We start from the raw sequence: 20684 nt of genomic DNA, 5'->3' as shown, positions 1-20684 counted from the left end.
TTGTGACACTTAAGGGTAAGTGTATATTATTGGTAATATTAATGACTAAAAGAACTCAAAGACATGATTACTAATAAACTAGTTAACCGATTTAACTATCATGCTGATAATTTTATTTTAGTTTAAAAATTATGAATGAGCAACATATATTCGAATTTAATGAAATTATTTAAATATTCATTAAAAATGATAATAATGTAAAAAATACTTATTTTAAAAATGTATTTAAAATTACGTATGCATATAATCAAAATATTAATTTTCTTAAGTCAATTGAATCTTTAACTGAAAAAAGTATACAATTTGTTTGTTAATAAAATTTTAAAAATAAAAAAATTATTAATTAGTTAGTATTGTGAAGAAGGGTCTACAAATATACCAAAATTCATCAAGATTGAACAGAAGTTGGATTATATTTATAACTTATTTAGTTTTTCCTTTTATTTTCTACACCATTTCTTCAATTTCGATAAAAATAGCGTTCGATTCACTAAAAATCCCACAGTGTTTTCTAGATTGTAATTCATTTTAGAAAGTAGTGTATCGCAGTTTATTTTATCAAAATTTCATCAAGGAGTTTCTTAAAATACCGGCTAAAAATTATTTGGGTCTGTTGAAAACTATAGGTTTGGGTAAAAAATGTAAAAAATATGTATTGTGCCCATAAGATAAAATGTCTTAAAAGTCTATCAATTAATTTTAATAAAATTTTCAACCTCCAGAATTTTTTTTACCAGCAAAGGCCCAGAAACTGTGCCAGAACAAGGTTAATAATACAAGAAAAATATTATTGATAATTAACAAGGAAGGGAATGAACTCATCTGCTTTGAAGATCTGAGTATTATATTTTTCCTGGCTCCCAAATTTTTACCTTTTCAGAGAGGAAAATAGCGCGGTCGATTAAATTTTTTTGACTGACAGCCGGCTGTAATTGATGGAGGAATTCATCAAGCTCGAGCCCGTGCATAATTTACACGCACACACGCGAGATAAAGAGCCATTATCCCGATTTAAATCATTTTTCAGCGCCGAATTCATTTCGTCTCGCACGCGCCTCCTGTCAGAATAACAAATGTGCTCAAATTGCCGGCGCGAGAGAGAGAGTGAGCTCGGGGGTGTGGAAAGTGGCTCAATTTCATTGCTGTTTTGCGGAATGAAATGTTGAGTGTACTTCGCCGAGGCTTAAAAGGGCTGCAGCCCAAATATGAAAACAGACCGGAAATTAACTTGAGTGCTACAGTGCTTTAAAAGAAGAGGTCAAAGGCCAACTTTTGACAAAGCTTTTTCTCAGTTTTTTTAATTTTTTATTTACACGACTTTGGAGAGGGTTTTTTTAAAATCACATAAAGTTTAGTGTCGGGAATTTTAGTTGCTTTAAAAAGCCAATTATTTAATAACTTCTCCTTTTACAAAAATGAAAGGATTTTACTGTAATAATCAGCTACTCTAATTACGATGATTCAAAGTAGATCTAGCTATAGTTTTTGTCAGTTAAAATAAGCCGTATATTTATTTTGAGGCAGATTTTACGGAATTTCAACCTGTATTATTTTTTCACGTCCCTGCGGCGGAGTTCCATCAATTTGGGTTTGATTCGCACGGTCGTAAATCTCAACAGCAATGAATAATCTGGCCACACAGCCATTTGTATTTATTTTACATTAAAAAATCATTACGAAACGGGCCAGAGAGTCTGGATCCAAGCCAAGTGCCGCTTTTTGCGAAGCCAGAATTATGGTTTTCGCACTACATGCGTGCGTTTTCAGGCCGGCCTTATCTGCCACGCTGACGGAATCGAACTCAGCGAATTTCCTGCCGACGGCCAAAATAATAATACAAAACGCAAAAGCCGGCAAGCCCTCACTGCTGTTTGCCTTTTGCGTAAACTCGCTTTCGTTTGCTGATTATTCCGAATCCCAGATGGCCAACCGGCCGACCCCGGCAAAAAGGCAGCAAGAGTGAAATGTCAACTCGCTTGCTCTCCTTTTCAGCTCGAGTGTTCTAATCAAAAGCGACGCAGTGCAAATGTATACAACTTTTTTCCCTTTTTTTCCTTCCCACAAAATCACGGTTTCATCCGAGTCCATGGAGACGCGTACTTTGTCCAAAAGCGGCGTTTGTGTACAGTGATTCATTCGGAATGGTAACAAATATTTGCAAAACGGCCGAAATGTTGATTCCCCCCTCCCTGAGAACTCTTGTTTTTAAATAAATCATCAACACATGAAAAGAGAATTAAATTGGTTTTGATTTATGTACCTTATTTTTCCTAAAAATGTGTTTATGAATTTCTTCTAAACTCACGTTAGCATAAATGATTTAAATTCATCTTATGATCCTAGGCAACTGTCTAAAACCGTTTCGATTGCCAGCAAATAATACTCATAAACAAACACTAATCAATAGTGGGTAAATAAAAGAAAGAATCTAAGGCCAGGTTTAGCTTTCAGAGACGGTAATCAGTCTAGAAAATTATGAAAAAAGAAGCTAAGAAATTAAGCCCCACATATCGCAGTTTACATAGTTAGCAAGTAAGTGTTTCATTGACTGAGTAAAAATATATATTTGTGAAATTTAGCAACAGTTCATCTCTATAAAATGCAATAGTGAAATCAGGACCGAGAAAAACACTTCAATTTCAGATTTTGCTAAATTTATCGAAAAACTAAACGGTTTGTCAGTGTTATTTTTGCTTGAACTGAGTTCCTCTCGTCTAATTGTGTGTGAATTATGATGTCAAAGTTTCCCTATTTGTGAAATAAATCCTGATATTTAAAATGGAGACAGAGCTCACCAATTAATCAGCATAAAAACTTTGGAACCGAGATCCTCGCAAATTTAAATGACGCTCTGGGTGAATTTTAGTTTTATCCCAATTTTTTAGCATGCATTTGAAGTAAAGGTAGGAACGCTAATTTATAATTACTGTCTGCTGCAATTATGTTAAACAGTTAAATAAGACCTGAGCTAGAAATATTTTTGATAATATCCCATTTCACTTGACATTTCATTTTGTGGTTGCCTCAGAATGAAAAAAAAATAAATGATAAAGGTCTGAAAGTTTCAGCCTCGGCCATAAACAAAATAAAATTCAGTCCACGTACAGGTTTTTATTGTGACATTTATCTCTTCTTTTACTGCATTCCATCAGAAAATTTTATTTGTACGTCGGTATGTTTTCGTTTGGTCTGCTGGTGAAAAATGCGGGCCATATAGCGACGAGTGCCTCTCCACACGCACGGTGGCGGTGCATGTACTTGCGCAAATCGATTTTGCTCGTTGGGAGAGCGCGAGTGTGTGTGTGTGTGAGAGAGAGAGAGAGCATGAATAATGTGCGTGAAGCAGCATTGTTGCGCGCGGCAGCCGTAATACGCACGCACAATGCGAGCGCGTCGTTTGACGTCGACGAGCCTCTTAATTCAATATAATAACTTGTCATTAAGGTAGCTCTCGAGTTGAAATTGAGTTGCTCGTTCTTCATGCTAATTGAATTTAATCACATGCCTGCGGCGTTTATTAATTACTCCTCGAGCGCACCTCAAATTGAATTCGGGCGAGACACAAATCCAACTAACTCTCGACCGCGCCAGCGCTGCACACAGCCGGCTAATTAGATAATTAATCGGGTGCATCTTGCGGCCGACAACAGGCAAACTTTGCGTTTGCGCCCGCCTCCAGCCGTCAGAGTTGGGGAAGACAAACTGCTGTAATGAGAGGACGCGACTTCCATATTATGTCGTCAAGAGCTAGGATCAATCTCTTCCGAGAAGCGCCTTTTCCTCCTTGAAACCATTGGCTCGATTTATAAGATTGCAACATCCCTCAAATCTACACTAGTTCAGTGTTCACGTGTTGGAGAGTGGGGAGTATGCATTAATCAAAACGGGACTTGAAGATTTGTTTTAATTAATGCACCAGTTCTATTAGCCCTTAGTGTTCGAAGACGTTAATAGATGGCGCAACCGTATACTTTCGAAAAAATTTAGTTTTAAGGCACTTCCGCTGTAATTTCAGACTCAATCCTGCTACTGTGGATTCCTCACTTCATATGCTTTCTTTTGACGTGCTGAAAACCAAAATCAGTCCAGCCATTCGCTGTAGAAACGTTGGAAAATATTTTTTTTATTTCAAATTTTTTTTCACGATTCTACGGTGGTTCGTTTAACCAATTTTAGTTTTCAGCACGTCAAAAGAAAGTATAATAAGAGAAGAATGCACAGTAACAGGATTGAGTCTAAAATCACTGCGGAAATGCTTTAAAATTAATTTATTAAGAAAGTATACGGTGGTGCCATCTGCTGATATTCCAATTTCAATTGAAAATGATTTTATAAACGACAAATTAAAGCGGCGCAGCAGAGTTTTTAATAAATGGGTAAAATAAAATTTCCAGGTGGAATGTGAAGTTATCGAATTTATTCCAAAATTGTGAATGAAAATGTAAAGGGTCGAAACACTAAATTTGCATGGAGGTGAAGCAAACTCTACCAAATTTTCATCGGTAATAAAAATTGTCTGAATAAATTTTATGTTTTTTCGGGTTTTAAGGGAAATTTTTGAAAAATGAACGACCTAAATATCTAAACTCCCCAATTCTTCTCTTCGAATCCTATCGAACACCAACTCCAAATTATATTTCAAAGGCCCACGTCAAAGAGTAGTGGTTTAATCCCTCCGAGGTTAAAAAAAAACATTAGAAATGTTCTTTCTTCGTGAGGGCTTTATATACTAAACAAATGCAGTCTCCTTTTGTCCATAAATAAAGTTAAGAAAAGCCATATCCACCGGGATTCGACGAAGAATTACCCCATTCTTTTCAACCGAGAAACAATTTACCAAGGAGAACGTGGATTGAACTGTTTTTAATAAATACATTATTACCTGAGCGTACCGAGAGTTAAGCAGAAGTTGTACGTGCAACGTGGAAAGAACAATGTGTTCTTCCGAGAAGAGAACGCCGGCTTTGATTATATTCTCTTCGACATAATTCAGTTAGTCTGGAAGAGCGGAGAATAAGGAATTACTTCCAGCTCACTACGTTTTCAATCAAAAAGAAGGCGGCTCTTGCTTTGAAGTGCGCAAAATGGACTGGAGCACATTGTTTGAGCCGAACGAGAAAAGAGAAGAAAATTAGGCCCAATTTGGAGAAATTAAGATGAATGGAGTGGATTCGCCGGCGGCGCTGAAAAAGGCCAAAAACATAGAAAGGCGCGCGCGGTGGTTGATTTGTGCGGTCGGTTTATGCGCAAAAGTTTAAATTAAGACGAAGCAGCTACATATTCTGCATGAACAAGTCCCTTTCGAGTCGTAAAAAGCACAGCGAGAAACAGCTCAGAACAATCCAAAAGTTTCGTTTGCAGCAACGCGGCGCTGTTTTGCGGCCTTGTTTCAAGTCGAGAGCCACTTTGTTGGCACGAGCACCGACTTGCGGAGAGCAAATGAGAAGCAAAAACTACGCGCTGATATTGAAAAAGTCCGAGCCTGTGGGCGCGCAATCTCAATTAGCTTCGCCCAAAAGTTGTTATTTCGCCACTTGACGCGAAAGACGAGCACTCTCGTTTTCTTGCCTAGCACGTTTATGTTTACATATTAGAGAGAAAAAAAATCAATAAAGCAATGTGTAGCCATTGTTCTTTTTTTAAAAAAAAAAAATCATGAGCCACACTTCAACCGTATAATCTGTTAAACCAATTGGCAAATTTGTACCATTTTTCTTCACAATAATATAGATTAGGACAAGTAGAATCGAATGAAATATCTTAAAAATGCATCATGCATCGAAAAAATGTTTAAAAAAGCAAAATAAAATATGTACCTTTTTGAAATTGGCGCCACAACGAGTGTTAATAATTCTAGATTGCAGCTAGATGTAGTTCGCATACATTTTGATATCATTAATAATAATATGATAGTTTCATTATACTTTTTTATTTAGGCTACGACGTACCTACCACATAAATGGAGCAAACTTAATTTTCACTTCTTTATAAAAACCAAGCCAAATAATTTATTTTCTGCAATATAATGTTTATAATAATAAAATTATTAGAGATAAAAAAGGAAAAATTTTCTTTAAATTGAAAATTAATGTCTCAATGTAATAACGTTAGTATAAATATTATTTCTTGATAATATTTTAGTTAAAACGTACATAAAGTTTAAAACTAAATGCAGATTATTTTTATGTTTTTAAATTTGATTGTAGATAAATTTTGCATAAAAATTTTATTTTGTAACAATTAAACGGTCATTATTTAATTTCATATCTGTATGAATGCCTTTTGTTTCACTCTCAGCAAGATAAATAGGAACAAAAATAATTTTAAAGAGAGTAACATTAATAACTAAATTGCCGAATTTTCCCGTAACGGTTCATATTTTTATTTTCTAAAGTTCTAGTTAAATTTATAACTACTTGTAGTATTTCATGTTGAGTTCGATGGGGGTCGCATTTTGACCATTGCGAATAAAAATCTATACAAGCCAAAATATCTGCAAAATTCCAAATGTGTTCATTGCACATTCCAAACTTCACGTTCCACTCTCTTTATTACTTTAACAACTTTGAAATATCTGAATTTCCATTAACAAAAACAGACGGAATATTATATGGAATTGCGAAAGCAGTGCCCTGGCTCTTTCAACGGAAACGATTTTGCTTCTTTGGAAAACTATTCGGTCGCCGGCAACTCTGAGAGCGCTAATTATTTCGCCCAAAAGGGTTGTCGATGCCCATTAAAGTGCTAATTAAATCAGCCCGGGGTGCATTCCTCGCCCGTTGTCGCTCAAGAATGCTGAAGAGCGAAAATATTTTGTCTCCTGGCCGGCTAATTGAGTCGACGCGAGCAGCGAGCAGCGTGAGGCAGAGAGAACCAACCGTTTCGGGCCAAATTGATTAAATTGTGCGTGCGGCGGACGAAATTGCCTCTCGAGACGATAATTGGGCTCCACCCCGCCCCCCCCAACCCCCCGAACCCTTCTAATTTGATCTCTCTATGCTGCCGCTCAACCAGCAACACCCTGTCCTGCGGCAGGAAATTTCGTGAAATAATAATTAATTGATTGATTTTAGTAACTTTAGTCATTCGCTAGTGTCAAATACCACAACAAGAACAGAAAGAAATCACATTTTGACTTTGAGGATATGTTGAAGAATGACTCAAAAGAATGGGCGTGGGGAATCAGATTTCTTTGATAATTTTAAAAATAATTCGTAGTTCATAGCAATTTTAAAATTTGGAGCACGTGAATATGCGTAGAAAATAATATCGTGTAATTTAAATTGGATCGTGCAGAACACGATGAACAAAATTGTGTATTTTTAGCCCAGCATGAGTTTATTGTTTGTCGAATTCAGCAAATATTTACCTCTGCCGGGCAGAAAAATATAATCAGGTCCGTTTAATTCTGTAATATGCAAAATTCTCCCAAAATCAAACATTTGTCAGTAAATATTTTGTTTCATTTCGATTCCTATTGTTGCGATTTACCTTCAATTAGAAAATGTTGTATAAATATTTGTGTAAACTTATGATTTAAATGTTTATTGATAAATTTTGTAGTACCACAAGCCTGAACCAAGTACTTAAAATATAAATATAATCAAATCGTCCTCAAAGGTAATATGCCAACTTAAATTGGATACTTCTAAAGTAATCTTTTGTATAAAAATTATAAATTAATCCAATTAAATTTTAATAAGATCAAAAATTAAAATTAAAAAATATATCTAACTCAATAATTATTATAATTGGTCCATCATAACAAGTTAATATTATAATTTTTGAATTTAGAGTAGCAAGTGACACTGATGGACTGACCTGAGGTGGTGCTGGCTGCCGCGCCGGGTGTCAGGGGAGCGCTGGCTGCGTGGCCGCCGGAGCCGCTGGTGGCCGCCGTGGGCGCATTGATCACTCGTGATGGATTCATCATGGACTCTGCCGAGCAGAAAAGTCGAAACTTATCAGAGAGTCGAGCGAACAACACTACGTGTGCGATTGCCGATCAGGACAAATTGCAGGTGTATGCAACGCGCCTGGCGTGTCGCTGCCGCCGGTTGCATAACCGGCCCCTGGGGCCTCGTCACGCAGACAAAATGCTCTCTTTCCTGCCTTCCAACTCACTGACACTGTACACCGGACAAATAAAATAAATGTGATTGCGCTTTTGCAAGGGAAATATATATATACGTCCATTTCCGAATCTCGTCGGAATTCAAGTCGGATTTGGGGGCTCAGAAGGTTCTGTTTTGGTGCTTTTTAGCATTTTTTCAGGATGAATTTTTTGTTAATACATATGTCCGGAAAAATTTAAAATCTCTGTTTTGGGTGTGACGCTTTTGAAACAAAATTTCCGTTGTATCCAACATGCTATATGCTTTGCATTTGTAGTGGTTGCGGAGCCGAGCTCCCACTCCTTTTTCATTTTTAGTCTAGGGTATTGTTATTAATGATTGTTAGAAATTCGTTAATGCAACAGTGAGAGATTTTGAATTTAAATTAGTTTTCGCCGGACACTCAAGCCAACAAGTCGCATCTTAATTGTTCCGAGCGTTTAATCGAGAAGGACCCGGCTCATTCGGGTAAATTCTTTTCTAATTTTAAATTGTTCTTCAAGACAAATCTCTTAAAATTGTCAATTCTAAAGTCGTTTATCAATTCTGTTTAAAGGTCCTTGTATTCTGTTAGACTTAGTCGCCAAGTGACTGTCGTATAAAGAGAAGATTTGTTGAAGATCCCGCAAGGTTTAATTTCCACCTCCTAACCTCTAAACATTCAATCGAGTGAAGGATTTTACTCTCTTGCATCGTGATAAAAGCTTTATTTCAATGTAGGTTTTAAATATTCAGAAGCACTTTTATTTGATTTTAATATTTTTAAAATATACTAAATATTATATTCTTTTCGACCCTCAAAATCCATTTACGGGCGAAGTCCCAAAATGTTAATATTTCTAAAAATAAATTTATGTTCTAAATGTGTAATGTTTGTAGGAATCCAATATATTAGTTTGAATGGACGCGAATGCTTCTGTTAGCTTGGTATTGCTAAAGATAACGCATAGTTATTCTTCGCGATACGTAAGCTAACAACCTTTTTAAAACGATTTTAATTTTTTATTGCAAATTTTTTATCAATTGAAAACCACAAATTGATTATTCTGTTTTTCTTTTACTAAATATTAATTACATTTTTTTAATTGATTTGCTTGTTTTCCCTGTAATTTTAAAATAAATTGTAAGAAATAAAGAATTTGGTAGTTTATGTTTATTTAATTTAAATTTAATTATTCCGAACTAAATTAAAACTTTTCTCGATCACCCAATAATCTAATAGCTGGATTTTGTTTACTAACTTTTGAGATATTTATTGTTGATTTTTAATTTTAGTTTCTAAATGTCCAAAATATCTCTATAAAAATATATTCTAAAATACCTTTTTTTGTAAGCTGCGTTAAATTGATGTTAAAAATAAAATGATGCTCGGAAATAGATTTTTGTAGTTGAATCCAGACGAGTGATATAATTTTTAAATTGATGAATACAAAAATAAATTCCCAAGATGTTATATACGGAATTGTTCTAATCACATATATTTAAAAATACCCTATTCCTTCAATATAGTTCATTTTCCTCTATATTTTTTAATCCCGTAAAACTTTTCCCTAATAAAAGGACAAACTTATTCCTTTTTGAAAAACTCCAGCAGTACTAATTTTTTTTCTCTGCAGAAATCCGATTTGTCTGATGAAAAGAAGCATGCCTGTAAATTAGACATGCAAACTGGGAGGAACTTGTCGACAAAGGACGTAATTCCTACTTAACGCTGAACGTCGCCTTGGAGGAAAATAAAAAGTAAACGCGCGTGAATGACGTCGTTAAAACTTCTCTCGCGAGCGATTACCACCGCCTTTAAACTTCTCGTGAGAGAGGACTTTTTAATTGGCCATTCACATCTCGTCCGTTTGAATGACACGGCTTTAGAAATAAAAAAATATCCACCGTGTTAAACGGCATCTGCCGCTCATTAGCAGTTGGAATTATTATTGCCTATCGGGTCGAGATGAGCCGAGAGGGTTGGTGGCGCCACCCCGAGAGGGTAACGCCAACACCCCAGCAGCTGCACCACCTGTTGCTCGCTCCGCCGTGTTGCGAAACGCTCCTAGAGATGGCATCCCTGCCCCTTATTCGGAGTTTACTATGGTATTTATTTTAAATCGAATAATGTGGTCTGGAAAGTACACATTCTGTGTTCAATTATTACTATAAACGATAAAATTTTCAATCAAGAGCAAATATATCATCCCACAGTTGAAAATTTAAATATTAGACTTCATTACTGAACTGGCTATAAATTTTCCAGTGCTGATTATAGATACCTTTAATTAAAACATGACTGTGGAAATAAAACTGTTAAAATTATTAAAATATTTTTGTGCCAAAAATTGTTTGAATTTAAAATTTTACTTGAAAATAGAATTTTTGTAAAAACAACAGTCTTTATTCGACCTGATACCGTTTTTTCCAATATATAAATAACTTTGGGCCTGTGTGCGTAATTCAATTTTTGGTCAAATGCCACTCCAATAATTGTTCTTCCATTAATAAATTATTTCCTAAAAACAAAATAAATTTCTTCGTCTTGTACGTAAAATAAAAATAATTTAGTCACTTCTGTAGCAATTTTGGGCTCACCTGACTGTTTGGGGTCGAGGTATTGAAGGTTCTCGTCGCTGGTGGACTCGAACTCGTAGGTTGCCCGGAAGCCCTGTCCTGGCGCAGGTGACGTGCCGGACAGCCTGACCAAGAGGTCCGGCCCCGTGGACAGCACCTCCAGCTGGTACGCCTGATTGCACACGGCAGCGATTACAGGCGCCAGACGAACGGCGCCGTCGTGCACGCGAACGATGTCCTCGCGCTCCAGACAACTGGAAATTGCAAAGGATATAAGAATCTCGATATATTTAATACATTGTAAAATTTTATAGTGCTTTCGTAAGTAAATTACAGGAGTTGAGTAGAGCATTTGTAACACATATTGTACGCAAAATTCAACGGAATGCAGATCCTTAAGACACTAAAATGTATTCCCTAGGTACATTTGAACTTGTGTGCAGATTTCTGATTGATGCTTACTTTCATTATTGAGAAAAAAAAATTATCAATTTGTTTTCAAATACTCTCCCTAAAGCAAATATCGGTCTTTAACATTAAAAAATGTATTTTTTAGTAGTTTAAATATTTTAATTAATTATATTGTTTTAATTCCCAATAGCTTATAGAAAAAGGAAAAGATCTTAAAGCAAGCTGTCCACGCTCTTTCCAAGTGTTTACATCGAAGTTAATAAAAGATTCAAATATACTGACGTGCTGTAAATTTTCATTGCACAGTGATAAGAATGTCTCTAAAATATAAGAAGGATTTATCTAGCAAATAATAATCTACACCAAAATGGCATTTTCCTCGTTTTGATAAAAGTGTTTTAAAATAGAGCACAGTTTTCCTACTTCAAATCTTATCTTATTTCACAACCAAGAGTCCCCCAAAATGTTTCATGCACCGTTGGATAGATTTTGACGAGAGAAATCGCAATATAATAAGAAAAATCAGTCAAGAGCTTAAATTTTGGAGAGAATTTGCAAAATTTTAATTTCAACAACGTACTCTTTTGATTATTGCACGTTTAAGAACATATTTTTTATACTAAAAATTTCATCAGCTGCCAAAATTATCAATTATGCAAAAAAAACACTTCAAATTATAGACGATAACCGTTTCCAAATTGATATAACTGGCGGCTAAAGTTCGCCAATAAGGGTATTCTGTAAGTTTCCCAAAGGCCATCTTATACAAATATTACGCAACGCTGTAAGTCAAAATTACCCCAATTTATATTGCCCGTGACGTCATTTAAGAGGCAACATCCGTTCGTCGAGGGCCCAGTTGCACTCTGTTGATTGTATATGCACTTGGGAAACTCGCTGGCGAAGTGCGGAGTAACAAGAGCACGTACTCGTTTTCCAGCTGCGAGAGTCGTGACAAAATAGGTTCACTTCGTGCAAAGCGAGTGTTTTAACAACAGCGAAAACGACTTGGCAAGCAAATAACTCTGAATTAACGGGCGTCCCCGTTCGCAGATTAAGCCTCCCTGCGGATCGTTTTGCGAGTGTGTGCCGTGTGTTTACTTTCGGCACCTCCTGAGGTTTTGTTCGCTTGCGGTGCTGCATTTTTGATCCGATTCATTTCCGGCCGGCCGCTCTCTCGTAAAATAGGAGTTCGTAAAATAAAAGGCGTCCGCACGTGCTGTCGCCGATGGAACGACTTTTTTTAAAGCTGCCGCCTCGCCGACACTCGCCCGATTAAATTTTCAGCGCCGAGTTTCGAGGATTAAACAAGAGCCGGTGCGAGAGAGCACTCCAAACAGGATTTGGCCGTATCGTCTTCCTCCTCACTCGCGAGCAAACAAAAATATGGATGCGAACGGCAAATATTAGTGCTTTGGATAATTTGATCTGCACGCCTGATAATCTCAAAGATTTGTGTTACACTGAGAGCGCGAGAGCGCGAGTCCCAACTGAAAACCCGAGAACTCTGGTATGACAGACACAGACCACCATTCGAGAGCGTTAAGGACGTACTGGATACGTATATTCAATCACACAGCTTGAATCAAAGCAAACCGAATATTATACATTTTGTTTGCTTTTGTTAGGATATTTCAACTCTCTCGATCAAAGAGAACCTAAGAGAGAACTTGACATGGAATGCAACGATATGAGAAACTTGAATTGGGGTAGAGTAAAGGAGAATGACTATAATTAATTAATAGCACCATTTTTCTAATGAAATAATAGTAGCAAATGAAAATTTTTCTAACCACATATTTATTAGTTAATAATATAATAATAATACTTTTCCCTATGGTATAAATTTATAAATTTAGCTTTAACTTTGTTAATGCAAAACAAAATATATTTTTAAAAGAAAAAATGATGTTAAAAAGTAATAAGAATATTTAAGTTTAATAAAACAGTTAATTAAATAAATATTTTTATCAAATATGGCTATAAATTACAAATAACACAATTTAAAAGTTAAAAAGATGTTCTTAAAAAATTATTTAGTTTGACATTAATTAAGTGTACAAGCTATATAATCAAGTGTCTGACTAGGTTAGGGTGATAAACAGATGTTAAAATAACAAATTTTGACGTAAAACCCAAGGTCATTTTCCCGGAAAATCAGGGTGATATTAGCGAAAGTCGCACTCTTGAAATTTACAAAATTGAAATTATTTCGAGTTATATTGAAAATAGAACATTAAAATTAGTGCCAAAAGATACCTAATAAGACGGCTAGATTAGGAATTTTCTGAATTTAGGTATGACAGTGAGAAAATCAAAATTACACGATCGGATGATTTTTACCCTCGTAACAGGCTGGGGGGTCACCCTTGAGAACAGAAATGACCATCAGATCAGCCAAGAAAACTAACCCAGGTGTCAGTGTAGCCCTTAGCTATCGATATTATTAAATCCCATTACCATGAGTAGACAACTAACGAACTAACTGATGCCTGATGGGCTCCATTTTGGTTTTATTTGCATGATCTGCACACCACTAAAACGGAAAATTCAAAATCATTCAGATTATTTGCAATTTGACTCTTTGGAGGCCACCAGAGCGCTCAGAAACGAGATTTTAGGCAAGTTAGGTACGTATATTATCCTCGTAATCCAACTATATTGTATAAGGGCATTCAATTTTTTTTCAGATCACGAAACAATATATCAAGACTTCACTTAGTGCAATTTCTCAAGAAAAAATGCCCAAAGTTTATTATGGGCGTGATTGATTGCGTTTGGGGCTCCTACCATTTGTTTGACAGAAAAAAAATCAAGTGAATCAATATTTTTTTCGGTTTGATAGCTCGTGTGTCGTGTGTGTTTGTGAACGCAAAGGACTCGTAATTATTTGTTTGATTGATCTCGCAGCCGGGCCAGATTAGCGCGCGTTAAAGCCGCGCGCGCATTATTAACTCGCTGGAGGCTCTTTTTCGGCGCAAAATCGGTACGAAATAATTTATTAATCGCATCAGCAGGTCGAAACACGGTCCGCGGGCGAAAAATTAGCTCCGCGGTCAAACATTTCGAAATTCGCGACCAGAGTTTCGCAATTTCAACCGTCCAGGCTGGCGGAAAAAAGAGAGCAGAGGATTTATGGCTTATTTAGGCGACACGCGAGGCGATAAATCAGCTCGGCGCCGTGTTTTCGAGCCCGATAAACAAGCACGCTCGCTGACACGACTGATTAAAAATCAGTGCCCTGGCTAATTCGCCAAAAGTTGAGAATAAATTCCGGGCGAAAGGCGCCGCCGTGCGTCCGCCTAAGTGGAAATACATTTCCCCCGACATGTATTCAACTACGCTCGCCTTGCACGCATCCACTTGTACAATATGCGGGAAAAGGAATAATTCATTTCCGCTCTGCGCCAGCGAATGATTTTCCATTCAGTGCGAATTCAATACATGAGAGCCACCCGTGAACCAGTCCGACCGACAAAATGTAACATGAAGAGTGAAGAGGACTCTCATTCGAAACGCAGAAGTTGCATTGTGAAAATAGGAATGCACAGTTGTTCAGATGAAAATGTAAAAATTAAATAATTGGTAATTAAAAATCGATAGTTGAGCGACGATGGAAGCCTCCAGTGTTTTTTTTTTTTTTTTTTTTTTTTTTTTTTTTTTGCTCTTTTTATCCCTGTCCGAGGACCGGAGGACCGGGAAGGGCGCGCACTGCACTAGCACGAATGCTGAAACCCGGGTCCCAATAACACCGCGAACGGATAACATGGGCGCACCGGGCCGCACAGGGACCCAGCCCACTCAAGGGCCACTTGCCTCCGCACCGAGGACTGCATTGAAACGCTAGACATTCGTCCCGTGAAGCCAAATCACGCATGCTGGAAAGGTGCAAACCAGCAAGTAGCGAGTCGGCGCCGGTGCGCATCCCAGCCCGTTGAGCAATTTGAGCAATTCGAGTCACTAAACTAACCACTTTTTGCCATTTCTGACATTGGGTAGCCAGTATTAGATCTCCGAACTGCTCAAATACCTCCCATTGCTTTGACACTCCTGAGAGTGCCTTAACAATGCGAGCCAACGGGCTGGTTTGTTAATGTTCCATTTTCTGTTTATTCAAAATTTTAGATATTCTACCATTCACTCACTCATCACTTCTGAAATGGGGTGCACTGCACGCAGCATCTATGATAAAAACAAATCTAGTTTTTCGCTAGCTTCTAAGACTGCAGTGCTGAAATAGCGATCCGGATCCAAATTCTGATTAAAATGGGACGGTTTCCTAATTCATTCCAAAATTCCGAAGGCTGACACTTTTTTAAACCAAATCATAAGGTTGAAGAATAAATTCACACCACTGCAGAAGGCCGATAAATTTTTAAATTCATTTTCACAAGGTCAAATAAGTATGTTTTACGTAAGATCGACATGTATAGTTGAAGATTTTTAATTCATTCAATTATTTACTAATTAATAATTGTTCTTAAATTGAATTAAAAGTTGTAATGCGCATCATTTGTTTATATCAGGGCTTCATTACGCCGAGTCATTCCAATCTGAGTCTAAAAATCTGAGTTCATCTCTTTTTCTAAGATTTTTTTTAACTCCTTGAAGGCCTCTTTATTTTCTTGAAGCCTTTACGTTATGTTGGTATAACGGAATACAAAAGAATGGCTTTAGATCAATTTCCCCACTGTCCAACATTTCAGTTTCCTCTCGTTACAATTTTTCTGGATTTTATCCTATGCGCTTTTCATTCCAGAAAATGAGGCAAGTTGTTGTGCATGATAATGATTTTGATATTAATATTTCAAGTCCTCTTCGCAAAGTGGAAATTTTGGCAGTAAATCAAAGAGCGTGCTTTTATTAATTTTGAGAATGACCCCCTTTGAAAGAAAAACTCCTTCCAAGAACATTTAAAAATTTAGTTGATGATATATTTAGTGTTGTAAATTTAACTTCAGTGTACCTTTTTAATTAAAAAAAGATCCCGGGTCTCAAGGGCTATCCATTGAAATAAAGTCTCCTAACATTGTTTCGTCACGCTGCATGATATCAATAAAATAAACTTCCTGCATAAAAGACCGGTTGGAACTTTCTCTGCAAATCAAAACTTTGTTCTATTATCTTTTTATGCATTTAAAGCCGTTTGAAATTGATTCAAAACAAACAAAACAACACTTTATTGCCAATCAGTTCATATTTCCGAAGAGATTTTTATTCTTTCTGCAACTGCGTGGAACTAAACTAACGGCGCAGAAAGTTTTACGAGAGTTAAAAAAGCCATTTCTGACGGAAAACTTCATTAAAAGTGTTCGGTGGAGCAAGCAGATTTTCCGTTCGGCCGGTTTTACAAGAGTGAAGCGGTGAAGAATGCCGGCGCGGTGGAAAAATGCGGTCGTAAATAAGCAGCGAGGTTGCGCGCCGGGCCAACAATGGGCAGCGCTTGTTCATTCATCTCGACGCTATCTCGGCCGAGTGATGACACGTCGGCTCGCCTTTCTAACCGCCTAACTAATTACCCCATAAATTTGCCCGCTCTCGTTTCTCAAGCTAGCAGCACTCGTTAGAAAAGCACTTGTCGTGCATAATGTGAGTTCAAAAGTGATGATAAGCGCCCTAAATTAATTCTGCGTAATTAGCCGGGGCACTGAGAGCGCTTTAAACAAAAGCATGCTTTTATGATCGTAACTGAAAAATGGTTTATTTTAAGCACAAAAGCAGAATGGAGAATTTCTGAGCCGCGCTGCGTCAAAAAGGTTTCACATTGTTCAAAGACAGTGAAAGTGGCGCCACTATTGGCTTGCAAAAGAACTAGTTCATGCGCTTAAATGTATTTTCGAGTGGGATAAATAATTCTGAGAAAATCTGAGAGTGATGCCATGAATTAAAAAGAAGTTTGAGACGATTTTCTAGCGGCTTACAAGAGTCCTCACTTTCCCGAAAGTGCTACATCGCAAATAAATTTTTTTCCAGATTTAAATGCAGGAAAGCGACAGTTGTTTTTATTATTAGGGTCAATTTTTTCCCTTTTTTACGATATTTGAACAAAAAAATCCAGTAGAGATAGAGGATTCATCCGCGTAATTTTAAAAGTGAAGTTTGACAATGCTCAGTGATTAGTGGCCAAAAGGGCCGGAGATCAATTTATATCATCGTAGCACTTTTGATTTTATTTTTTGACTTTTGGCCGGTGGCTCGTGCAGCTTATTGTTAGTCATAGTCTCGGAAACTGACCATGTGACCCAAAATTAACCGGCTGGCGTGGTGCAGCGTGGCTGGCTGAGATCACTAACTGTAGAGATCATCACTCACATTAAGCAGGACTGTGTTTTTTGTAAGTGGATTTGTCCTATTACGAAAAAATCTTTTTAATAACACATTATCTATAACAGTTGGGAAAGGGTTAATTTTGCCAAGAGTACCACTCAACTTTCTGATGATAAAATAGCATGAAATTTGAAACTTAATCAAATGATGAGCACTGTCGTGATTTTTTTCACCAAATGGAAAATAAATCGCGAATAGATTGGGACAAGAGGAATTTAAAACATGCTTAAACGCCATTAAACACCATTTTTTTTATTTAAATTTAATCAAATTTGCGAAGTTAAATATTTTTTCTCAGTCCAGATTTGATGAATTGAATTTCTATCGACGGGCTGTTTAAATTAAAAGAGATACATACATGAACTGCTTCTTAAAGCCAACAATGCAAATAGCCCTTCATTGTTGTCCTGTTAAGATCCATACTAAAAACTTTCAAGAAATTGATTAATTTTGTTTTGTGTTGAAATATAAGGAAAAGCCTGCCTATTTTCATATTTTAATGAAAAGAAAAATGTGTACCAAAAGTCACTAACTTTTCCTTCTCCAACAGCAAGAAGAGCATTTTTCTTTTTCACCTTCGCACAAATAAGTTGTTGGTGTGCACACATTTTTTCATCTCTGTTCACAGAGAGAGAGAGAGATGTCTGAAAGATTAGAAGACAAACAAGTCTGGCGCGTTTTTTTCCGGCTCATCCGTGCAAGATTAAAAGTCGTTGAGAGAGACGCTCGGCACGTGACAGGCCTCGTTCCAACTTTTCACCCGCACACTTGCTGCATGATTTCATGTTTTATGCATGCCATCAGTCAATCTATTCACTTCTCCAACAGTCGATCGCGAATCGTGCCCACCCACGAACCAATACCTCCAGTTGTCTATTATTTTCCTGTTACTTTCAGCACAACCTCTTTTCCTTCTCGAAGAAATCGTGATTTATTTTTTTTTGTATCTATAATATCGTCGATTTCAATGTGTCGCTTTTTCATAAAAGGGGATCTCGTCTTTCACTCGTCTGTGATATTAGTGTGAGGTAAGCGGCTTATTACACTGAGGGGTCGCAGATTTACTCACCTCACGTCGCTTTTCTGCAAGTTAAGCTCTTCGAACACGACGCGCACCCGCTCTTGCGACCTGTAAATTAAGGTTTGAATCAGTATAATTATTCGTCTATTTATAGAGAACTCGTCTTTGCTGCTTAGATTTCATTTTTTGGCATGCCAAATTTTTCAATATCATAATTTTTAAAATAAAATTTTCCATGAAATGTTACTTAAATTTTATTATATATAAATTGTTCTATGTAAAATTAAAAATGTGAGTAGTAATATATAATTATATATTTTCATTTCGTTATTTTTTTAATTATTAAATTGAATTAATAAAAATTAATTACAATAAAATTAATATTTTTTTATTAAGTTAATTGTTCTGCGTTTTTAACGATAATTTATCAAAACTGAAGCGTTCTATGAGATAAATAAGAAAAATATTAAAATAATTATAAATATATTACACGCAATTTGCTAATATTAATTAACCAAATCTAGAATTGGGTATAGTCCATTGAAAAATTTTTTACTTCTCTCAACTCAAAGTCATTATTCTTGCTGTAAACTTTTAAGTATGATATTCTTCACAAGTATCACCACAGAAACTTCATCGACAATAGTTATTAAGTTCATAATGAAACGTTGTATTATTTAAGAAAATCTATTTTATAAAACATTGCAATTTTAGCCACTTACTTCCCCTGCAAAAAATATTGATTTTTGCAATATATAATGCGAATATTCCCGCGAACGAGAGCAAAAAAGCTCTGTAATTAAAGCCGGAAAGGAATCCGCTTAATTTTCCGCTGGCTAATAAAGTGGAAGAGCAACTGATCCCCGGTCCCGTTCCCAACAACTTCACATTTTCGGCCAGATTACCGTCATTAGCGAGAAGGGAAAGATTAATCGATAAAACATGCCAAAAATCTGTTCGCAAACAAAACGGCTGCCATTGAAACGAACGTCCAAGCCTTCGGAGACCTGAACTGAATTCGCGTGTGCACTCTGTTTTCATGGAAATTCAATTACAACGCGCGAATCCAACCGCAACAGGCCATTTGCACACAAACTGAAGAGATTATTGTGATCGCGCACCATAAGCTCCTAGGTACACACAGCGGCCTGCTATACACGCATTTCAATTATCCTCGTCGCAATGAAGCAAACAAAATTACGGATTGTGCACACAGCAGCGCTATTATGGTCACAATGGAATGAATCGCAGCTGCTTGAACCAGTTTCAATGGAATGACGTGACAGGTTTTAATCATACTCGAATTAGACACATTAAAATTAAATAAATCATGATTTTTGTCTGCAATTAAAAGCTAATACGAGTAATTAGGATTGTTTAAATGTATGCGTTTTTTATTTTTTAACGGGAGAAGTGAGATTGTATAGTAGGATTTTTATTTGCGATTCTGGATCCTTCTTTTAAATGCAGTTTGGCAAAAGGGCTTAAAATTGCCAACTGGTAGGTGTTTTTCCGGAAATCTCGGCTCTTTTGTAAAATTGGTTTTGAAACGTCTAAAATGAAGAAAATAACACTATGTGACTGTTGGAAAACTTGATAACAAGTTTTCTCTTTGCTTCTTTGATTTCAATATTATTGCCGAGGCAACATTTTTTGTGTCATTATTTGTAAAATAAAATTAATTGTAATTTGCAGATTCGTTCCATGTTACTTTTTATTAAATATAAAATTGTTGTTTAATAAACAATTAATGTGTTACAAATATATTTATTTTTTATATTGAATTCTTTTATTTTTATTAAATATAATTTTTAGACATGAAAAATTATTAAAAATACAAAATATTTTTTTATTAAGTTGTTATATATTTTTTTAATGATAATTATCGAAACATAAGCTTTTTATCAGATAGAGAACAAAAACATGATATTAATTAATTATTAATATTACGCGTTATGCATCAGTAACTTATTTACATCTAAAATTACGTGTGTATTAATTGTAGGTTTTGCTACTTCCCTTGATAACAAGGTTTCTCCAACTAAAATCCTTGGAAAGCTAACCCTCTCTTCGTAATTTAAGTTTCTTTTGCTTTGTATTAGAAACCCAAAGTGCAAAATTATCACTGGGCATCTCCAGAATATCTTAAACTGACGTCTGCACATTATTTTTTTTACATACCTCATTCAAATTTAAGAACATTAGAGCATTTCAGATGTAAATCACGTTTTCAAAAGCTCAAGATAGTTTTT

At 36.1% G+C, this 20684-nt stretch overlaps 1 protein-coding gene across 3 annotated transcripts in view; it reads right to left on the bottom strand.

The window, feature by feature from the left end:
- Nucleotides 1-20684, bottom strand: part of LOC135939548 (suppressor of lurcher protein 1-like) — a 213717-nt gene that overhangs the window by 44813 nt on the left and 148220 nt on the right. For all 3 annotated transcript variants that reach the window (XM_065484014.1, XM_065484013.1, XM_065484015.1), the window contains exons 7-9: nt 18481-18540; nt 10695-10927; nt 7822-7938 (exon numbers count right to left, since the gene is read on the bottom strand). In XM_065484014.1, coding sequence (XP_065340086.1) covers nt 7822-7938; nt 10695-10927; nt 18481-18540 — 410 coding nt within the window. The remainder of the gene's footprint in view (nt 1-7821; nt 7939-10694; nt 10928-18480; nt 18541-20684) is intronic.

Source organism: Cloeon dipterum, chromosome 3 (genome assembly GCF_949628265.1).
Source record: "Cloeon dipterum chromosome 3, ieCloDipt1.1, whole genome shotgun sequence".
NCBI lineage: Eukaryota > Metazoa > Arthropoda > Insecta > Ephemeroptera > Baetidae > Cloeon > Cloeon dipterum.
This window is presented reverse-complemented; position numbering and strand designations above follow the sequence as displayed.